At 40.2% G+C, this 19,603-nt stretch overlaps 2 protein-coding genes across 2 annotated transcripts; both read left to right on the top strand.

Annotated features, from left to right (window-relative positions):
• The first annotated feature begins 1,955 nt into the window (after positions 1 to 1,955).
• On the top strand, positions 1,956 to 2,903 carry LOC103110312 (olfactory receptor 5B2-like). Its single transcript, XM_007519484.2, has one exon. It carries the CDS (start codon positions 1,959 to 1,961, stop codon positions 2,901 to 2,903), a length of 945 nt encoding a protein of 314 aa, XP_007519546.1. The 5' UTR covers positions 1,956 to 1,958.
• An 8,163-nt stretch (positions 2,904 to 11,066) lies between these two features.
• LOC132533832 (olfactory receptor 5B3-like) lies at positions 11,067 to 15,279 on the top strand. Its single transcript, XM_060176238.1, has 3 exons — positions 11,067 to 11,686; positions 12,041 to 12,183; positions 15,092 to 15,279. The coding sequence occupies exons 1-3, from the start codon at positions 11,067 to 11,069 to the stop codon at positions 15,277 to 15,279; spliced, it is 951 nt and encodes a 316-aa protein (XP_060032221.1).
• The last annotated feature ends 4,324 nt before the right edge of the window (positions 15,280 to 19,603 follow it).

Raw genomic sequence — 19,603 nt, 5'->3', positions numbered from 1 at the left:
GGTCAGACTGAGCTCTGGGTCCTTTCATCGCCTGACATTCCTTAGAATATTAACAGTTGTCACTGCCCATGGGCAGTTTCTCTACTTAAGTAATTGCTCCAAGACTGCAGCCATGGCCAAGGGAACCACCCTAAGAAAAACATTATCTTCAGTGACTTTAAAAAGATACCCCCTTATCAAGCTGTCTTAGAGATCTCTCCTTTGCAGTTTACAGACTTGATTCTTTGAATCTGACAGAAGTAATATTGTCAGGTCACTTTACAAAGAAGGAGAAGGTAAGTGATTCTTCTAAGAGCACAGTGAAGATTAGAGAAGAATGAATGGAACATTCGGGAGAACGTGAGCCCTGCTTCCTTTTTGATGTTTTTCTCTTGGTTCCGTGCCTTGGAGAACGTGGCACACTTTTACCACTACCTGTAGTAAAGCTTCCTTATCATTTTTCAGACAGGGTTATTGCTGTGCTCGGTGCCTGCACCATGAATCCACCACTCCTCAAGGCCATTTTTTCCCCCTTTTGTTGCCCTTGTTGTTGTAGCCTCGTTGTGGTTATTGTTATTGCCATTGTAGATGTTGTTCGTGAGAGAAACGGAGAGAGGAGGGGAAGACAGAGAGAGGGGGGAGAGAAAGACACCTGCAGACCTGCTTTACCGCCTGTGAAGCAACTTCCCTGCAGGTGGGGAGCCGGGGCCTCGAACCGGGATTCTTAGACCAGTCCTTGAGCTTTGCGCCACATGCGCTTAACCCACTGCGCCACCGCCCGACCCCCATGGCTAAATTTCTGGTTACAGAGTCACTGTTCAGAACTGACTATCTTCAAGGAGCAAAGTGAACAACCACTTCTATGTATGAAATTAGTCAAAAATATAATTCCTACAAATGCAGCAGGAAAGCTACACAGACAATGTACACGTAGTTGAACACAGAAATAGTTATTTCAGACATTTCTTCTAAAGTAGGAAGGTGAGGTTGGAATTTGCATGCTACAATTTCCATTAGATGAAATACATCCATAAAATATCCTGCCTCTTCACTCAAGGAAATGAATTAAAATGAGGTATAAGATGCTCTGTTGAGTAGCTAGAAATTTCGTCATATTCACAATCAGTTGTTATCCCATTGGAGGTTAAATAAGAAAATGAGTGATAAGATTACTCTTTCAGCATTGAGGGGAAGGGACAAGGAGGTGACCCAGTGATAGAAAGTCTGCTTTGCTTGCCTGAGGCTCTAAGTATGATCTCTATCACTACATAAAAAGAGGGGTGGTGTGGGGGTAGATAGCATAATGATTATGCAAAGAGACTCTCATGCCTGAGGCTCCAGAGTCCCAGGTTCACTATGTGCCCCCCACCCCCAATCACCATAAGCTAGAGCTGAGCAGTGCTTTGGTAGAAAACAAGAGAAAGTGACAGAAAGGGGAGAGAGAGAGGGGGACGGGGGGACCAGGTTGTTGTAAAAAAGATGTATAGACACCTATCTTGGGGAAAACTGAAAATGCACCCTCTTGAATAAGTGTCCTTTAAATCAATACTCTCTCAGTAAAGTGATACTAACGTTGAAAAAAATAATTATAATAACTCTTATGAAGCTAGTAACTCAATCACAGAATATCACAGTCTTGAACATGTAATAAAACTCATTTCCAAGCCAAAAGAGCAGTAAGGTGAGAGAGACTATGAATGAGCAAAATCCAATTACAGCTGCACTCTTTCCTTCTAGTCTGATCATTCTTACTGGGACGTTTCAATGTACTAACAGTGGTGTGGCTAAACTATCACACAAATTCCCCAACATTTAATAAATTTAATGGTGCCATTAAAAGCAACCCTACCCATTGAACAAGTGGTTAGTAAAACTCTGCATAGAACATTTCTACATGTCCAATTCATTGTAATGTCTCTTGTGTTTTCTTAGGTTTTTCTTTTCTTCTTTCACAGGTCACCTCAGTTCAAATAGTGCTGATGGATAACCAGACAGCCGTGACAGAGTTCTTCCTCCTGGGGCTCACCGATGCCCCAGAACTGCAGATGCCACTCTTTATAGTGTTCACTCTCATTTACCTCTTCAATGTGGTTGGAAACCTGGGGATGATCCTTTTGATTTTCATTGACTTTCGTCTCCACACTCCTATGTACTTCTTCCTCAGCAACCTTTCTCTGGTGGACTTTGGCTCCTCATCAACTGTCAATCCCAAGGTCATGGCTGGTTTCCTTCTAGGAGACAAGATCATCTCCTACAACGCATGCGCTGCTCAGCTGTTCTTTTTTGTAACATTCGCCACTGTGGAAAATTATCTGTTGGCCTCAATGGCCTATGACCGATATGCAGCAGTCTGCAAACCCCTTCATTACACCACCATCATGACCACCAGTATATGCACACGTCTGGCCATAGGCTCTTACATCTGTGGTTTCCTGAATTCTGTGATCCATGTCGGGGACATCTTCAGCCTCTCTTTCTGTAAGTCCAATGTGCTCCATCACTTTTTCTGTGATGTTCCAGCTGTCTTTGCCCTCTCTTGCTCTGATAAACACTTTAATGAAATGGTGCTTGTCTCTATTTCAACCTTTAATATATTTTTTGCTCTTCTGGTGATATTTATTTCGTACATTTCTATATTTATCACTATCTTGAAGATGCACTCAACTAAGGGACATAAAAAGGCTTTGTCCACCTGTGCTTCCCACCTCACCACTGTCTCTATTTTCTATGGAACCATCATCTTCATGTACTTACTGCCCAGCTCCAGTCATTCCATGGACACAGATAAAATCACATCTGTGTTCTACACCATGATCATCCCTATGCTGAACCCTCTGGTCTACAGCCTGAGGAACAAAGAAGTCAAGAATGCCTTCAAGCACACGATTGAGAGGTCAAGGTTTTCAAAACGGTTGGGATTTTAACATTCGAATATGCACAATACTATGGTTTTGTTCATCTCAGACTTTCTCAGTACAAGTTATTTCTAAACTCTAAAACTGTATTTAAACTCCTGAAATAACTCCCGTACAACTTGAAAAGTGTATAGCCCAGTACAAGAAAGCATATGCAGGAATATAATATCTCAACAAGGATGACCAAGAAGAAGAATTAAACATTTTAAGACCTGCTTATCAAACCTTATTAGTGACAATTAATCGACTTGCTTCCACTTACATTTTTCCACCACACACTAATAAAATATAAGTGGAAGACATTCATGAATAATCCCTTGAGGAAAGGGGCCACGTTAGAGTAGGAACGTCAGGGAAAAAAAATGCAGCATAACTAGCTTTTAAATTCAATATAACTTCATTAGTGATTAATAGTGCTTTATAAAAGACTATCAGGGTATAGTTCCACACAGAATTCACCACTAAGGTTTTGTGCCCCTCTACCTAGCTATTTTTTAATAAAATACTTAATTCACTACTTGAGATATTAGATATAAAACTATATCTGATCATAATTTTTCTTTTGGTGAACAACTGTTGCATCATATATTTTAAAATAAATGCATGCCCTGTGGCATAGCTTGTTGAAAAAATGCATAAACATCACATCCGGAAAGATTACCATGTTGTGTTGACTGAGTCATAGGGCAGATTCAATATTCTTATATTACAATTTTCAAAAAAGAAAATAGTCATACATATTTAACAGCTTGCTTTAGAATTCTCTCAGTATTGTCCAAGGTATGGGTTTGATAAGTGTTTCACCATTATAGTACCAGAGTATTTTCACTACCTGAAAGATTTCTGTATGTTCTGTCCAGTCATTCCTCTTACCCCAGGCCCCTGGAAACGCCAATCTTTTGTCTCTCTAGTCTGTGCCTTTTTCATATATATATATATAAATTTAGTCATTTAGATATATATATATATTGTTGGATAGGACAGAGAGAAAAGGAGAGAGGAGGAGAAGACAGAGAGGGGGAGAGAAAGAGAGACACCAGCAGACCTGCTTCACCGCCTGTGAAGTGACTCCCCTGCAGGTGGGGAGCAGGGGGTTTGAACCAGGATCCTTACGCCAGTCATTGCACTTTGCATGACCTGCGCTTAACATGCTGTGCTACTGCCGAACTCCCTGATATTTCCTTTTTATAAATAAAAAAACTAGAAAGAAAGAGAGAGAGAGAGAGAGAAAGAAAGAAAGAAAGAAGGAAAGAAAGAGAAAGAAAGAAAGAAGGAAAGAAAGAGAAAGAAAGAAAGAGAAAGAAAGAAAGGAGGAAAGGAGGAAAGGAAGGGAGGAAGGAAGAGAAAGAAAGAAAAAAGGAAATTGCCTCTCATCCTACAAAATAATTAAACGTGTCTTGGGGTAGATTTTTTTTGTCATCACTGTAGTTTCTGACTTTCCCAGAAACAAAGAGACAGAGGCAATGAGGCAGAGAGAGAGAGAGAGAAAGAGAGAGAATATGAAAGAGACCACAGCATCAACTTCTTCCAATGAAGTTGGGGCTGGGTTTGAATCTCCTTCACCCACACGGTAGAGCAGAGACGACATCATCAACAACAACAACTACAATAAAACAACAAGGGCAACAAGAGGGAATAAATAAAAAAAAAATTTTTTAAAAAGAACAAAAAATAAGAAGGAAACATTGACAAAACCGTAGGATAAGAGGGATACAATTCCACAATGCGATGATATGCTGTGTATGGAGACTGGTTTCATATCATTGTGGGAGGCGAATGTGACAATCACTGGTCCATTGTAGGTAGTCGATGCTTCATTTGACTTTAGTCTTTTTAATTTAATTTGATTAAGACTTGTAGTGGAACAATTATATCAGATCATGTGATAACTTCAGACTTATTGTATACTTAATGTATAACTCAACACATAGAGGACTGTACCCAGTGAGTAGTCTGAAAATTCCTCAAAAATGAATTAGGTCAAGGAGCAAAGAATCCTGGAAAGCAATGGAGCATGGGACTTTTGGACCTGATATGGGAAAGGAAAAACTGGTTACTTGCTGAAGTATAGCAGTCGTTTATATGCTGGGTTTAGATCTAGAATATTTAAGGTTCAATTACTGCTCACTAATTATCCAAAGTGTTTGCTTGTGTCCTTACTGTTTTTCCTGCCACCTGCTTCAGTCAGCTCCTTTAGAAATTGGAGTTCTTGGTGTATTGTAAAACATGCAAGTAAAAAGACTCAGGACTTAATTCCCCCAGGGCTATAGGGGTACACACTCAATGAAGTCAATTCCAGACTTTCTTAGACAATTAACTTGGGTCTCTGAGTAATTTTTTTTTTTTTTTTGGTATCCTGCATCACCAGCCTGACAACATGACAAAAACATGATTTATAAACAAATGATTTATTCCGGAGAATGTTTCTGTGCAATTATAATGAATGTTTACTTGAGCTATTTCTATATGTTTAAGTCTTGTTGTCTAGTAGTGTGCATGTCTTCCATATACTTGCTGATTTTATCTCCCATGTATTTTGCTATATAGTAATCTTTGTCAATAATCTTTACTTCTTAACCCTTTATTTGTTTACTGGATAGAGACAGAGAAATTGAGAGGGAAAGGGAGATAGAGAGGGAGACAGAGAGACACCTGCAGCCCTGCTTCACCACTCATAAAGCCTCCTCCATGCAGATGGGCACCAGGGGGCTTGAACCTGAGTCCTTTGCTTACTGTGATGTGAGCACTTAACCAGGTGTGCTACTGCCTTCCCCCCAATAAAATTTTTATGAATTTCTTTAGACTATTATATGTCAGTCTGAAGGACATTTGTTTTTAGATTTTTATTATTGTAGGTTTGCCAGTGCCCAACTCTCACTTGGGAATAATTACTATGTATTGGTTTTTTTAAAGGATAGATTTGTCTATAGACAAACTACTAACAACTTTTCAATACCTTTCAGTACCCTCACTGACTCTAGATGCCATTGATTTCAACAAGATACTATGTGGTAACCTTAGTGAGATTTTATGTATGTTTCTTGTCTCTTACAACTTTCACAATATTTTTATTGAACTGTTTGATTGGATATGGTTGTGTATTTCCTTATGGGTACATAAGATTTTGGAAGTATATATGAAAGAATTTTTCAATTTGATTTCCCTTTCTGTTCGTATTTCTCAACTTTTATTTATGAGTAGGATCATCCCATACTCATCATTGTCTTTCTGACTTAGATCCCTCTCTGCATTGTCATCTCCATCAGGAACAAACAATAGACCCCTTTGTGAGGCTCCCATAGGACCTTGCCCTCAGCTTGGATGAACAGCGGCAAAGAATGTTCCATCCTCCGAAGGGAGCATGAACAACATACTCTATCTACCAACTGAGAAAGATGGGTCCTGAAATTGGGGCAGCTTGGAATGTTCCTACTCATGATCACAGAATGTGAGCTCAGACCTACAGGGATGCAGAGGTTACATAGGCTCCTAAGCTGAGTATGGGTCCCAGACCACATCAAATCAATGGGGCTTATAAACAATATTTATACACCTTTCCCATATTTGGAAGCTACTGTCTTCCCTGATTCAGCTTTCTGGCCCTTTTTCCAGCCATGACATCATCTTCCCAGACAATAACTTGGATTCACCTGCATATCAGAGGTCAGGCTCAGCAAAAAAAAACCTAATATAGTCATGTGCCTTTTGGAATATAACTAAAATAGGCCTACTAGCTATCTTCAAAATGGAGACCTCAGATCTTCATCTGCAATATTCCAGCCTTTAGATTCATGATCAGTCAACAATTTGGCTTTATATGTTAACTCTTTTTTCAGCCTCCAGGTTCTAGATGCTACCATGATGCCAACTGTACTTCCCTGGACAGACAATTCCTCCAGTGTCTCCTGGAGCCCTGCTTCCCCAGAGCCCTGTCTCCCTAAGGAAAGAGAGAGGCAGGCTGGGAGTATGAATCCAGCTGTCGACGCCGATGTTCAGTGGGGAAGCAATTACAGAAGCCAGACCTTCCCCTTTCTGCACCCCATAATGACCTTGGTTTAAGAATAGGAAAGCTATCGGGAAGGGGATGGGATATGGAGTTCTGGTGGTGGGAACTGTGTGGAGTTGTACCCCTCTTATCCTATGGTTTTGTCAGTATTCCCTTTTCATAAATAAAAATAAAATAATTTTTTAATCTGGCAAAATTTCAGATTTTTAGGAGGGGGTATTTTGCTTATTCTAGTATATTCTCACAAAAGCAAAATTATTCAGACCGAATAATTTACTGATTGTTAGAGGTCATAACTGGAAGAAAGGATTTATTAAAAGAGGTTGATTGGAATTTGTTTAGATGCAAGTGATTTCATCATGCATTATATACAATTCTCATAACTATATGCTCAAATTATGGCTATTTCTATATGTAAATGGTGCATTATAAATTGGCAAAAACAGGAAATAATAAATAATAAAAAGAGTGCTTAGGATGAAGATAACCATGACGGTCTCCATGGGCAATGTAATTGCTATATTCCTGGGAAAGTGGGTGAGACATATAATATCCCACAGGGGAAATTCCCAGAGATCTCTGTGTTTCTATAATTCTCTACACACCTCCATACAGTAGCCTTTGAAATCCACAAGTGACTTAATATAACATCCTTGTAGAAAGACTAGTTTTCTTGCAGAGCCTACTGGGTCATCAGTTATTCATTTGAGTATTAAAGCTAGTTGGTAAACAAAGGTCTTATTTAAATCTGATAAAATTTTATGAACCCTCAACTGTGCCAGAGAAAGAAATCCAAGGGGAAAATGTCAACTGACTTCTCTAAAATGATAACCTTTTATAGTTAAGTTTTTAGAATTACATCGTTTTTATAGTTACAGACACAAATTCTGTGAGTTAGAGAGAAGTGGCAATGTTATATTTCTTTTCCAAATCAGGACGAAATGACACCTACCTGGGTACAGAAGAAATGTATTATGGGTTCAGAACCCAACTCTTGTTAATATTCTTTCATTCATTTTTTTTCTCAGTCTGAGAAAATCAGGTCCATTATGACTACTTGTGCATCTCCCTATCCCTGCTGGATATTGTCCTGAGTTCTGATCCCATGACTCAATCTTGGTGTTTACTTCTCTCTCTGCAGCCAGGTGAGTAACTTATGGTTAAGCACGCTTTAGGGACACGTAATTTATGTCAAAGTTGTGGGACAGTTTATGTCGAATGGCTTGAAAACAGAAGCATATTCATATTGAGCAGAGACTGCAATAGAATATCACAATTTCCACTAATAGGGACTACATTAATAGTTATGAAACAAAATCCTGCTCTACTAAAGAAATGAACAAAATCTGGGTTTGTCTGATTCAGGCTTAGAATGTATTCACTGCATACATGAAGTTCTAGGTTCCAGCTTTGGTGCCACTTATGAGAGCTTAATGTTCCGATACTCTCTCTCACTCTTTGTCTCACCTACACCATTTATAAATCTTCAAATAAAGAAAGCTGGGAGAAATAGCATAATGGCCATACAAAAATACTTCCATGCCTAGCTGGGGATGTGGACTGACCTGTCGATGTCCATGTCACGTGGAGAAGCAGTTACAGAAACCAGACCTTTCACTTTCTGCACCCCATAAAGATCTTTGGTCTATAACCCCAGAGGGATAAAGAATAGGGTAGCTTACAGTGGAGGGGATGGGATATGGAACTCTGGTGGTGGGAATTGTGTGGAACTGTACTCCTCTTATCCCACAATTTTGTCAATCATTATTAAATCACTAACAACAACAACAAGATATTTGCCTGAGGCACCAAAGATCCCAGACTCAACCTTCATCACCATATGCCAGCTCTGTTTGTTTGTTTGTGTGTTTGTTTTTTAAACACTTAAATGACAGGCAAAATAGTTCGCTTGGATCCTGCATGCACTTCTCTGCCATGTGAACAGCCCAGGTCAAGGAAACTTTGGTGCTGTAGTCTCTCTCTCTCTCCTCTCTGCCCCTTTCTTCTGTCCCTTCTTTCTCCCTCTCTATCTGAAAGAAGAAAGAAATGAACAAAAATTATAATAGATGATGCTTTGATCATGAGATGAACTTTAATGGCAAAAGTTGCCCTAATCCTCATTGTTAATATAAACATACATTTTAAGATTTATCTATAATCTCATTCCTGTATCACTAGCAGCATTATAAATGTTGACAGTTGTTGTTAAAATATTCGGCGGCTCTAGCTGGCCAGGATAGCTTCACGGCAGGTAACAGAGACACGGAGACAACGGCTGGGCAGGGAAGCTGTATTTCTTTATTCAGGAACAATGATTCATAAACTAAGACAAACTAATCACCAAACAGAACTCTGCTGTCTCTTTGCAGCAGCACAAGCACTCTCTCCTACTCTCCAACTCAGGAACTCAGGAACCCTCCAACTCTGGCACTCTGGAACTCTGGCGGGTTTCCTAGGGGCGGGGCCAAGCGGGCCCGCGAAAACTAACTGGACTGATCTAATTCTCTTGGTGGGGGAGGGCTAGAACAAACCAATGTAAAGCATACGACAGACAGTAAATAGTTAAAAACACAGATTGTGGGAGACAGGCAGTAGCGCAGCAGGTTAAGCGCAGGTGGCGCAAAGCGCAAGGACTGCAGTAAGGCTCCAGGTTCCAGCCCCCAGCTCTCCACCTGCTGGGGAGTCACTTCACAGACGGTGAAGCAGGTCTGCAGGTGTCTATCTTTCTCTCCCCCTCTGTCTTCCCCTCCTCTCTGCATTTCTCTTTGTCCTGTCCAACAACAACGACATCAATAACAACAACAACAATAAAACAACAAGGGCAACAAAAAGGGAATAAATAAATATTTTTAAAAAACTTAAAAACGTTTGCTTGAGGTTATGGAGTAGTAGCAGCAGCTGTGTTTGCTCTTCTCAATCAATTAGGAAAAGCAATGAAAATCACCTGAAAACTCAACAAAATAAGGCTAGGATGTCTCTCTCTCTCTCTCTCTCCCAGTATCTTTTTAAAAAACTTACCAAGCCACAGCTGAGTACAGACACATGTAGTTCATGTATAGAAAGAGGGTGAAGGAGAGATTCCTGGGACTAAAAGGCTGGAGTCTGGAATGGTGGGAGCCAGACAGGGAGTTTTTCAGCTGAGGCTCACCACTTCTGGGTCCAAGTAAAAACAGACTGTTTTATTGAGGCCATCTTCTAGCTGTAACTCTTTATCCAGTGCTTTGACTTCTATTCCTCATCTCTCCACTGATTGTACATGCAGCGGTTAGTCCAGTTACTCTACCAAATCCACTAAACACATGTTTACAAGCTACTCTTCACTTTGATATTTTAAATATTGAATGGATCTAATAAGTCCCGTGAATCATGACTCTTGAGTCAAATGCAGCTTGATTCAAATTCAACAATGCTATTGGTCATAGGTGCCATCCAGTCTGGGCATATGTTGACTTTGGTTCAAAGTGTGGCTTGACAATATTAATATATTTTATTTATTTATTTATTACCAGAGCACTGGTCATCCCTGGCTTATGGTGGTGTAGGGGAGATTGAAACTGGGGAGCCTCAGACATGAGAATCTCTTTGTATAACCATTATGGTATTTACACTGCCCTGGAAATTAATATTTTAAATAATATAAATAATAGTTTAAACACTTAATATATAAAAAAGTAAATCATACCATAAGTTTACTGAGTATAATATACCTCTTATTTGTGTAGATCAGCTCCTTAGAGGTGGGCAGCTTGCTCCAATATATATTAGTAGATTTGGAAAAGGTAAATTGGCACTAATCAAAGGATTTAATCTTATATATCTCAGCTGATAAACATAAAACTTAAAAGTTGAGGAGACTATCTATGAAGACCCTTTAGATCCAATAGTATATAAGTCAACATATGTATTTAAAAATTAGAGATTTGTTATCACACTCATTTATTTAATATGAAAAATCTTGAAATACAAATGAATTCTATAATGAAATAATGACCTGGACCATACAGTTTTCAATTTTTTAAAATTATCTTATTGGGGAAAGAGTGATTTACAGAACAGTTGTTGACATATAGGTACAAACTCTTCATACATTTTTCAATTTAAGTTTCTTTGTTTACCACCGTTTCTTTCCTTTCATATACCCAGAGCATTGGTGACTCTCCTCATTGATGATGAACAGTACACAAGTGATGGAGTTCATCCTCCTGGGACTGACAGATGACCTACATCTACAGATTCCACTCTTTATAATGTTCACCCTCGTCTACCTCATCACTCTGGTTGGGAATCTGGGAATGGTTGTGTTGATTCTGTTGGACTCTCACCTTCACACTCCCATGTACTTTTTTCTGTGTAACTTATCTCTGGTGGATTTTGGCTACTCTACAGCCGTCACCCCCAGGGTCATGACTGGGTTTCTTCTAAGTGACAAGGTCATCTCCTACAATGCATGCGCTGCTCAGATGTTCTTTTTTGTAGCTTTTGCCACTGTGGAAAATTATCTGTTGGCATCAATGGCCTATAACTGCTATGTAGCAGTCTGCAAACCCCTCCATTACACCACCATCATAACCACAGGGGTGTGTGCATTGTTGGCCACTGGTTCTTACATCTGTGGTTTCTTGAATTCTTCAATTCACATTGGGGATACCTTCAGTCTGTCTTTCTGTAGGTCTAATGTGGTCCATCACTTCTTCTGTGATATTTCAGCTGTCATGGTTCTCTCTTGCTCTGATAGGCATTTCAGTGAGTTGGTTCTGGTTTCTTTTTTTTTTTTTTTTCCTCCAAGGTTATTGCTGGGCTCGGTGCCTGCACCATGGATCCACCGCTCCTGGAGGCCATTTTTCCCTTTTTTTGTTGCCCTAGTTATTGCAGCCTCGTTGCGATTATTATTGCCATTGTTGATGTTGCTTTGTTGTTGGATAGGACAGAGAGAAATGGAGAGAGGAGGGGAAGACAGAGAGAGAGGGGGAGAGAAAGATAGACACCTGCAGACCCGCTTCACCGCCTGTGAAGCGACTCCCCTGCAGGTGGGGAGCCGGGGGCTCGAACCGGGATCCTTACGCAGGTCCCTGCGCTTTGCGCCACGTGTGCTTAACCCACTGTGCCACCGCCTGACCCCCGTTCTGGTTTCTGTAGTGAGTTTCAACATCTTTTTTGCTCTCTTGGTTATCTTGATATCCTACACTCTCAGATTCATCACCATCCTGAAGATGCCATCATCCTCAGGATACCAGAAGGCCTTATCTACCTGTGCTTCCCACTTTGTTGCTGTTTCTATCTTCTTTTTCTTTCTTTTTTATTTAAGAAACAATTAACTAACAAAACCATAGGGTAGGAGGGGTACAACTCCACACAATTCCCACCACCCAATCTCCATATTCTACTCCCTCCCCTGATAGCTTTCCCACTCTCTATCCCTCTGGGAGCATGGACCCACAGGGGCATTGTGGGTTGTAGAAGGTAGAAGGTCTGGCTTCTGTAATTGCTTCCCCGCTGAACACGGGCGTTGACTGGTCGGTCCATACTCCCAGTCTGTCTCTCTCTTTCCCTAGTAGGGTGTGTCTCTGGGGAAGCTGAGCTCCAGGACACATTGGTGGGGTCTTCAGTCCAGGGAAGCCTGGCCGGCATCCTGATGACATCTGGAACCTGGTGGCTGAAAAGAGAGTTAACATACAAAGCCAAACAAATTGTTGAGCAATCATGGACCCAAAGCTTGGGATAGTGGAGAGGAATTGTTAGGGGGATACTCACTGCAAACTCTAGTTAACTTCTGCTTTCACGTATATATTTTGCATAGTTTATGGATACATGTGAACATACGTTCTCTCTCACAGAAACTGGTGTATATCTAGGTTTTGGGACTTTGTTAGAAAGTGAACCACCTGAGATGGAATTAGAGTATACTATGAAAGGAAAGATCTCACCCGAGTAATGAAGCTGAAGGGTTGTCATTCCACACGTGAAGTCTTCTGGACACAGTCTGAAGTGAAGCATGTTGAGGTGGCAATCGTTGCCTTGATTAGGTTGTGATCAGCAGATGCAATATTATTTGATATGTATTGGGAGAGGCAAATGGGAAAATGGGCCCTATCCAAGGGTTCCAGGACTGGGGGAAGTAGAGGCTCTATAGTGGAGATGTGAGGTTCCTGCTATCTTAGGGTTCAAAAAGACAATCGATAGTTAATGTTATCATCACATTATTTGGTAACTGGGTTAACTTTGAAAAGTCCTTTTGTTAGGGTTTGCTGTACAGTACCCAGTATCTTGTATATAGCTGTGCTATTGGTTGCTTCTGATCTACTTGGTCTAGGCTTTTGAGAGAGTCTGCATATCAATTACACAGCCTATATATTTAAAAGATTCAGTTTGTGTTTTAAAAAACTTCGAGACATACAATTAATTTCCCCCTCTCGTATTAATTAACTACTGATTTATATGACTACATTTTGCTCGGAGTGTACATAAATACCATTCCCACCACCAAAAGACTGTGACCCATCCCTCCCACGCACTCCCACCCCCCACTGTCCCAGGAAGCTGCATGTCTACCCCTCACCACAGGGTTTTTACTTTGGTGCCCTACTTACAATTTGGTCAGGTCCTGATTTTAGTTTCCCTTTCAGATCTTCTTAGTCAACTTCTGTTGATGAGTGGGATCATCCCGTACTCATCTTTATCTTTCTGACTTAGCTGACTTAACATAATTCCTTCTATCTCTGTCCAAGATGGGTCAGAGAAGGTGGGTTCATTGTTCTTGATAGCTGCATAGTATTCCATTGTGTATATATACCACAGCTTTCTCAGCCACTCATCTTTTGTTGGGCACCTGGGTTGCTTCCAGGTTTTAGCTATTATGAATTGTGCTGCTATGAACATAGGAATACACACCTCTTTTTGGTTGGGTGTTATGGAGTCCTTGGGGTATATCCCCAGGAGAGGAATTACTGGATCATATGGAAGGTCCATGTCTAGCTTTCTGAGAGTTTTTCAGACTGCTCTCCACAGAGGCTGTACCAATTTACATTCCCACCAGCAATGTAAAAGGGTTCCTCTGTCCCCACAACCCCTCCAGCATTTGTTGCTGCTGTCCTTTTTGATGTATGCCATTCTTACAGGAGTGAGGTGGTATCTTAGTGTTGTCTTAATTTGCATTTCTCTGACAATCAGTGACCTAGAGCACTTTTTCATATGTTTGTTAGCCTTTTGGATCTCCTCTGTAGTGCATGTTTTGTTCATATCCTTAGCCCATTGTTGGATGGGGTCATTTGCTTTTTTGGCGCTGTTTGCTGAACTCTTTATATATTTTGGTGATTAGTTTCTTTCTGATGTATGGCATGTGAAGATCTTCTCCCATTCTGTGAGGAGTCTCTTTGTTTGTTTAATAGTTTCTTTGGATGTGCAGAAGCTTTTCAATTTGATGTAGTCCCATTGATTTGTTTCTGCTTTAGTCTTCCTTGCAATTGGATTTGATTCATCAAAGATGTCCTTGAGGTATAGGTGGGAAAGTGTTTTACCAATGTTTTCCTCTAAGTATTTGATTGTTTCTGGTCTGAAATCTAGGCTTTGATCCATTTGGAGTTGATTTTTGCTTCTGGTGAGATGAAGTGGTTCAATTTCATTCTTCTGCATGTTACAACCCAGTTTTCCCAGCACCATTTATTGAAGAGAGCCTCCTTCTTCCATTTAATTCTTTGGGACCCCTTATCAAAGATTAGATGTCCATAGGTGTGGGGCTTTATTTCTGGGCTTTCAATTCTGTTCCACTGGTCTGTGTGCCTATTTTTGTTCCAGTACCATGCTGTTTTGATGATGATGGCTTTATAATATAGTTTAAGGTCTGGGAGTGTGATGCCTCCATTTCTGTTTCTTTTCTTCAAGATGGTTTTGGCAATTCTAGGTGTTTTCAGGTTCCAGATAAATGATTGTAGTGTTTGTTATATTCTCTTAAAGAAGCTTGGTGGAACTTTGATGGGTATTGCATTAAATCTGTATATGGCTCTGGGGAGAATATTCATTTTGATGATATTTATCCTTCCAATCCATGAGCATGGGATATCTTTCCATTTCTTGGTATCAGTTTCTATTTCCTTGAGTAGCGACTCATAGTTTTCAGTATACAAGTCTTTCACTTCTTTGGTCAACTTTAATCCTAGGTATTTGATTGATTTTGCTGAAGCTCTTTCTATCTTCAATGGAACAATTATCTTCATGTACTTACAGCCCAGCTCCAGCCATTCCATGGACACAGACAAGATGTCGTCTGTGTTCTATCCTATGATCATCCCAATGTTGAACCCAATAGTCTATAGTCTGAGAAACAAAGAGGTGAAGACTGCATTCATGAAGGTTATTTTAGGGGCTAAATTGTCTTCAGGGTGATGTTATCCAATATGCAGTAACCTAGTTTCAAAGAGACCACAATGAAATTAAGTACCTGATGTGATTTATTTTCTATTCAAGTTTCTTATTCTGAAAAACAAAGCCTATATATTGAATTATAGAATACTGAAAAAAGAGTGATTAAATATTTTAGGTTCTTCTTGCTGGACACACTATTATGATCCTAGTTTAATTTCTTATTCAGCATTCTTTTTTTTTTAAATCACTTGTCATCAGTACAAATGATGTAAGACAGAGACAGAAAAAGCCTGTGATAAAAAATTGCAAGTATATACCCTATGAGGATATATAACATTGTAGTGGGAACTTTTCTACTGTAAAATGGAATATTGCTAGTTTTTAGTAGTAAATATTTAAATATTTAATGTGAACTTAAAATATAAGTGTATAGGTAATGTTTTTATTTTTAGGGCATTGCTGTTCTGAGAACTCCAATTTGAGAATAAAAATGATAAACTAGTAAGTGAAAATATACTGTTTTGGACAAGGTTTTATTGAGAGATGTAATACTGCCTTGACTGAGTCAATGAAGAGAACCAACATGCTTGCATTTTAATTTTTAAACAATAAAATAATGAGAGTACAAATAAATATGACAGACCGAGAAGCCATTGCTTTAGTGAACCAAACAAGCTAAAGGCAATGAGCATGTGGTCTCATTCATAGGTAGTTTCTAAAGAAATGGAATAAGTGAGAGAACTCACGAGAACAAAATTAATTTTATAAAAAGTCTTAATTTCTTTTTAAAACTTGTAAAATTCTTGAATAGAGACATCCAGAAATTGATAGAGAAAGGGGTGATAGAGAGGGAAAGAGACAGAGAGACACCTGCAACACTGCTTTACCACTCGCAGAGCTTTCTCTCTGCAAATGGGGACCAGGGGCTCGAACCTGGATCCTTGCATTTTGTAACATGTGCACTCAACCAGGTGTACCACCACTAGTCCCCGATATTTAATTTCTTTAGACGTTACTACCAATACTGTAGAAAAAAAGAAAAGTCGCTGCTTGAGTCATCTCTGTTCTACACATGAGTGAAACAAATGAATTTGGAAAAAATAAAAGGTAACCAAACTTCTTCCTTTTTTGTTTTGAATTCACAACTGGACTGTTTTAAACATGTTCCTGCTTCAGGGAAGCTATGCTTGTTTTTCTCTCTGTGGCATGCTCCCTTAGTTCATTTGTTCAGGTTTTTTCTTAAAAAAAACATTTTTTATTATCCTTATTTAATTAATTATTTAGAGACAGCCAGAAATCAAGAAGGAAAGGGGTGATAGAAGGGGAGAGAGACAGGGAGAGAGAGAGAGAGAGAGAGAGAGAGAGAGAGAGAGAGAGATCTGCAGCCCAACTACACCTCTAACAAAGCTGCAGGTGGGGACTGGGGATTGCAACCCGGGTTCTTGTACGTTGTAACGTATTCCCTTAACCAGGTGGACCACCACCTAGCCCCTCAGGTTTTGTCTATCACAGGCTGCTTTCCTAGCCACCGTAATGAAAGAGTTTTTACTTACCATATATGTGGCCCTATCTCTCTATGTACTTCAGATCTGTTACACTCGGTGGTTCACCTGCTGATTTTTGTATCTTTCCCGCCTAGAGTTCTGGGAAAGAGATGTTCCCAAGAGCCCAAAGTGCGGCAGGGCCTTGCTTCTATATGTAGTCTCTTGTAGCCACAGTCCCTCGTGGGTATGCTCCTTAGCCAGGCTGACGACATCTATACCCTAACTGTGTCCAGATTCCTACTGTGAGCCCATGTGCTGTACCACTGAAGAATCTTACGTCTGTGGTCTCCTGATTGCTTCTGTCCACACTGGGAACTGGAATGTCTAGGAAGTGGGAACAAAACAGTGGAGAAAATTCAGAAAGAAAAAAAAAAAGGTTTTACAGTTTCTTTAATTAAACATACACTCAAGAGACATTAGCCATGTGACCAAGCATTCCTTCCTACATTTACTTAGCAAATGCAATAAAAATCTAAATTCGTAGAAAAACCTCTAGGTACATGCTTAGATCAGTTTTATTGATAATCCAAACAGAACCAGGACAGTGCCCCTAACCTCTAGACTGGATGCGTATTCTCTAATGTCTATAAAATGAGATAACATATCTCATTACTGGTAGAAAACAAAACAAAACAAAACAAAAACTAATATTGGCGAATCCTTGATGCATTGCACTGAAGACACAAAGCTGACACAAGCTAGAATTCTACTTAACTCCATTTTAAAAAACAGGACATTATCCACCTTCTGCCCCCTATAACGATCTTTGGACCATATTCCCAGAGTTATAAAGAAGAGGGAAGCTTTTTTTTTTTTTTTTTTCCCTCCAGGGTTATTGCTGGACTAGGTGCCTGCACCATCAATCCACCGCTCCTGGAGGCCATTTTTCCTCCTTTTTGTTGCAGCCTCTTTGAGGTTATAATTGCCATTGTTGACGTTGCTTTTGCTGTTGGATAGGACAGAGAGAAATGGAGAGAGGAGGGGAAGACAGAGAGAGAGGGGAGAGAAAGATAAACACCTGCAGACCTGCTTCACCACCCGTGAAGCGACTCCCCTGCAGGAGCCGGGGGCTCGAACCGGGATCTTTACGCGGGTCCCTGCGCTTTGCGCCACGCTGCGCTTTAGCCACTTCGCCACCGCCCGACTCCCAATAGGGAAGCTTTTAATGGAGGGGAGGGGAACTCTGAATTGGTAGGAATTGTACCCTTCTATTCCAATCTTGTCAATCATTATTAAATCAATAATACAAAAAAAGAACATCATATTCACTAAAAATTGTTTTCCATAGAGCAGTGGATGGGAAAAGGAGTTGCCCTCAAAGAATCTTGGATGTTGTTGCCATGATGGAAGAGTTCTGTTGCTCTAGTTGGCTAGTAGTTACATAATCCCACCCATCTGAACAAATTCTTCGCACTATTTATGAGAGGTGTGGGTTTTATTGCTTGAGGATGACACATTTAGAGATTGAAAAGAAAAAAAAGCAAGGAATAGCAAAATAAGCATGCAGACTCAGTGTATATGTCTGGTTCCCCACAGGCTGTTTGCTTCTTCCTTAGGAAGGCAGGATGAGGCAAGGGAGAACCTCATGAGAATTCAGTCTTTACAATTGCCTCTTGAGTGTCTTGTTTTAGCTGATGCAACACTAACAACACACGACATGCCATTATTTTAGTAGGGTCAGACTGAGCTCTGGGTCCTTTCTTCACCTGACATTCCTTAGAATATTAACAGTTGTCACTGCCCATGGGCAGTTTCTCTACTTAAGTAATTGCTCCAAGACTGCAGCCATGGCCAAGGAAACCACCCTAAGAAAAACATTATCTTCAATGACTTTTAAAAAGATACCCCCTTTTCAAGTTGTCTTAGAGATCTCTCCTTTGCAGTTTACATACTTGATTCTTTGAATTCTGACAGAAGTAATATTGTCAGGTCACTTTACAAAGAAGGAGAAGGTAAGTGATTCTTCTAAGAGCACAGTGAAGATTAGAGAAGAATGAATGGAACATTCGGGAGAACGTGAGCCCTGCTTCCTTTTTGATGTTTTTCTCCTGCTTCCGTGCCTTGGAGAATGTGGCATATTTTTACCACTACCTATAGTAAAGCTTCCTTATCATTTTTCAGAAACGGTTATTGCTGGGCTCAGTGCCTGCACCATGAATCCACCGCTCCTCGAGGCCATTTTTTCCCCTTTTGTTGCCCTTGTTGTTGTAGCCTCGTTGTGGTTACTATTATTGCCATTATTGATGTTGTTCGTTGTTGGATAGGACAGAGAGAAATGGAGAGAGGAGGGGAAGACAGAGGTGGGAGAGAAAGATAGACACCTGCAGACCTGCTTCACCTCCTGTGAAGCAACTTCCCGGCAGTTGGGGAGCTGGGGGCTCGAAACGGGATTCTTAGACCAGTCCTTGAGCTTTGTGCCACATGCGCTTAACCCACTGCGCCACCGCCCGACCCCCATGGCTAAATTTCTGGTTACAGAGTCACTGTTCAGAACTGACTATCTTCAAGGAGCAAAGTGAACAACCACTTCTATGTATGAAATTAGTCAAAAATATAATTCCTACAAATGCAGCAGGAAAGCTACACCGACAATTTACACGTAGCTGAACACAGAAATAGTTATTTCAGACATTTCTTCTAAAGTAGGAAGGTGAGGTTGGAATTTGCATGCTACAACTTCCATTAGATGGAATACGTCCATAAAATATCCTGCCTCTTCACTCAAGGAAATGAATTAAAATGACGTATAAGATGCTCTGTTGAGTAGCTAGAAATTTCATCATATTCACAATCAGTTGTTA

The sequence above is a fragment of the Erinaceus europaeus genome, chromosome 17, assembly GCF_950295315.1.
Source record: "Erinaceus europaeus chromosome 17, mEriEur2.1, whole genome shotgun sequence".
Classification (NCBI taxonomy): Eukaryota; Metazoa; Chordata; class Mammalia; order Eulipotyphla; family Erinaceidae; genus Erinaceus; species Erinaceus europaeus.
The sequence above is the reverse complement of the archived record's forward strand: the minus strand, read 5'-3'. Positions and strand labels throughout refer to the sequence as shown.

What these genes read in the sequence shown, in the direction of transcription:
- LOC103110312 (XM_007519484.2), top strand. Translation starts at nt 1,959, where the DNA reads ATGGATAACCAGACAGCCGTGACAGAGTTCTTCCTCCTGGGGCTCACC.
- LOC132533832 (XM_060176238.1), top strand. Translation starts at nt 11,067, where the DNA reads ATGATGAACAGTACACAAGTGATGGAGTTCATCCTCCTGGGACTGACA. An exon ending in TTTTTTTTTTTTCCTCCAAG is followed by an intron (nt 11,687 to 12,040) that starts GTTATTGCTGGG and finishes TTCTGTAGTGAG; the next exon opens with TTTCAACATCTTTTTTGCTC. An exon ending in TGTTGCTGTTTCTATCTTCT is followed by an intron (nt 12,184 to 15,091) that starts TTTTCTTTCTTT and finishes TTTCTATCTTCA; the next exon opens with ATGGAACAATTATCTTCATG.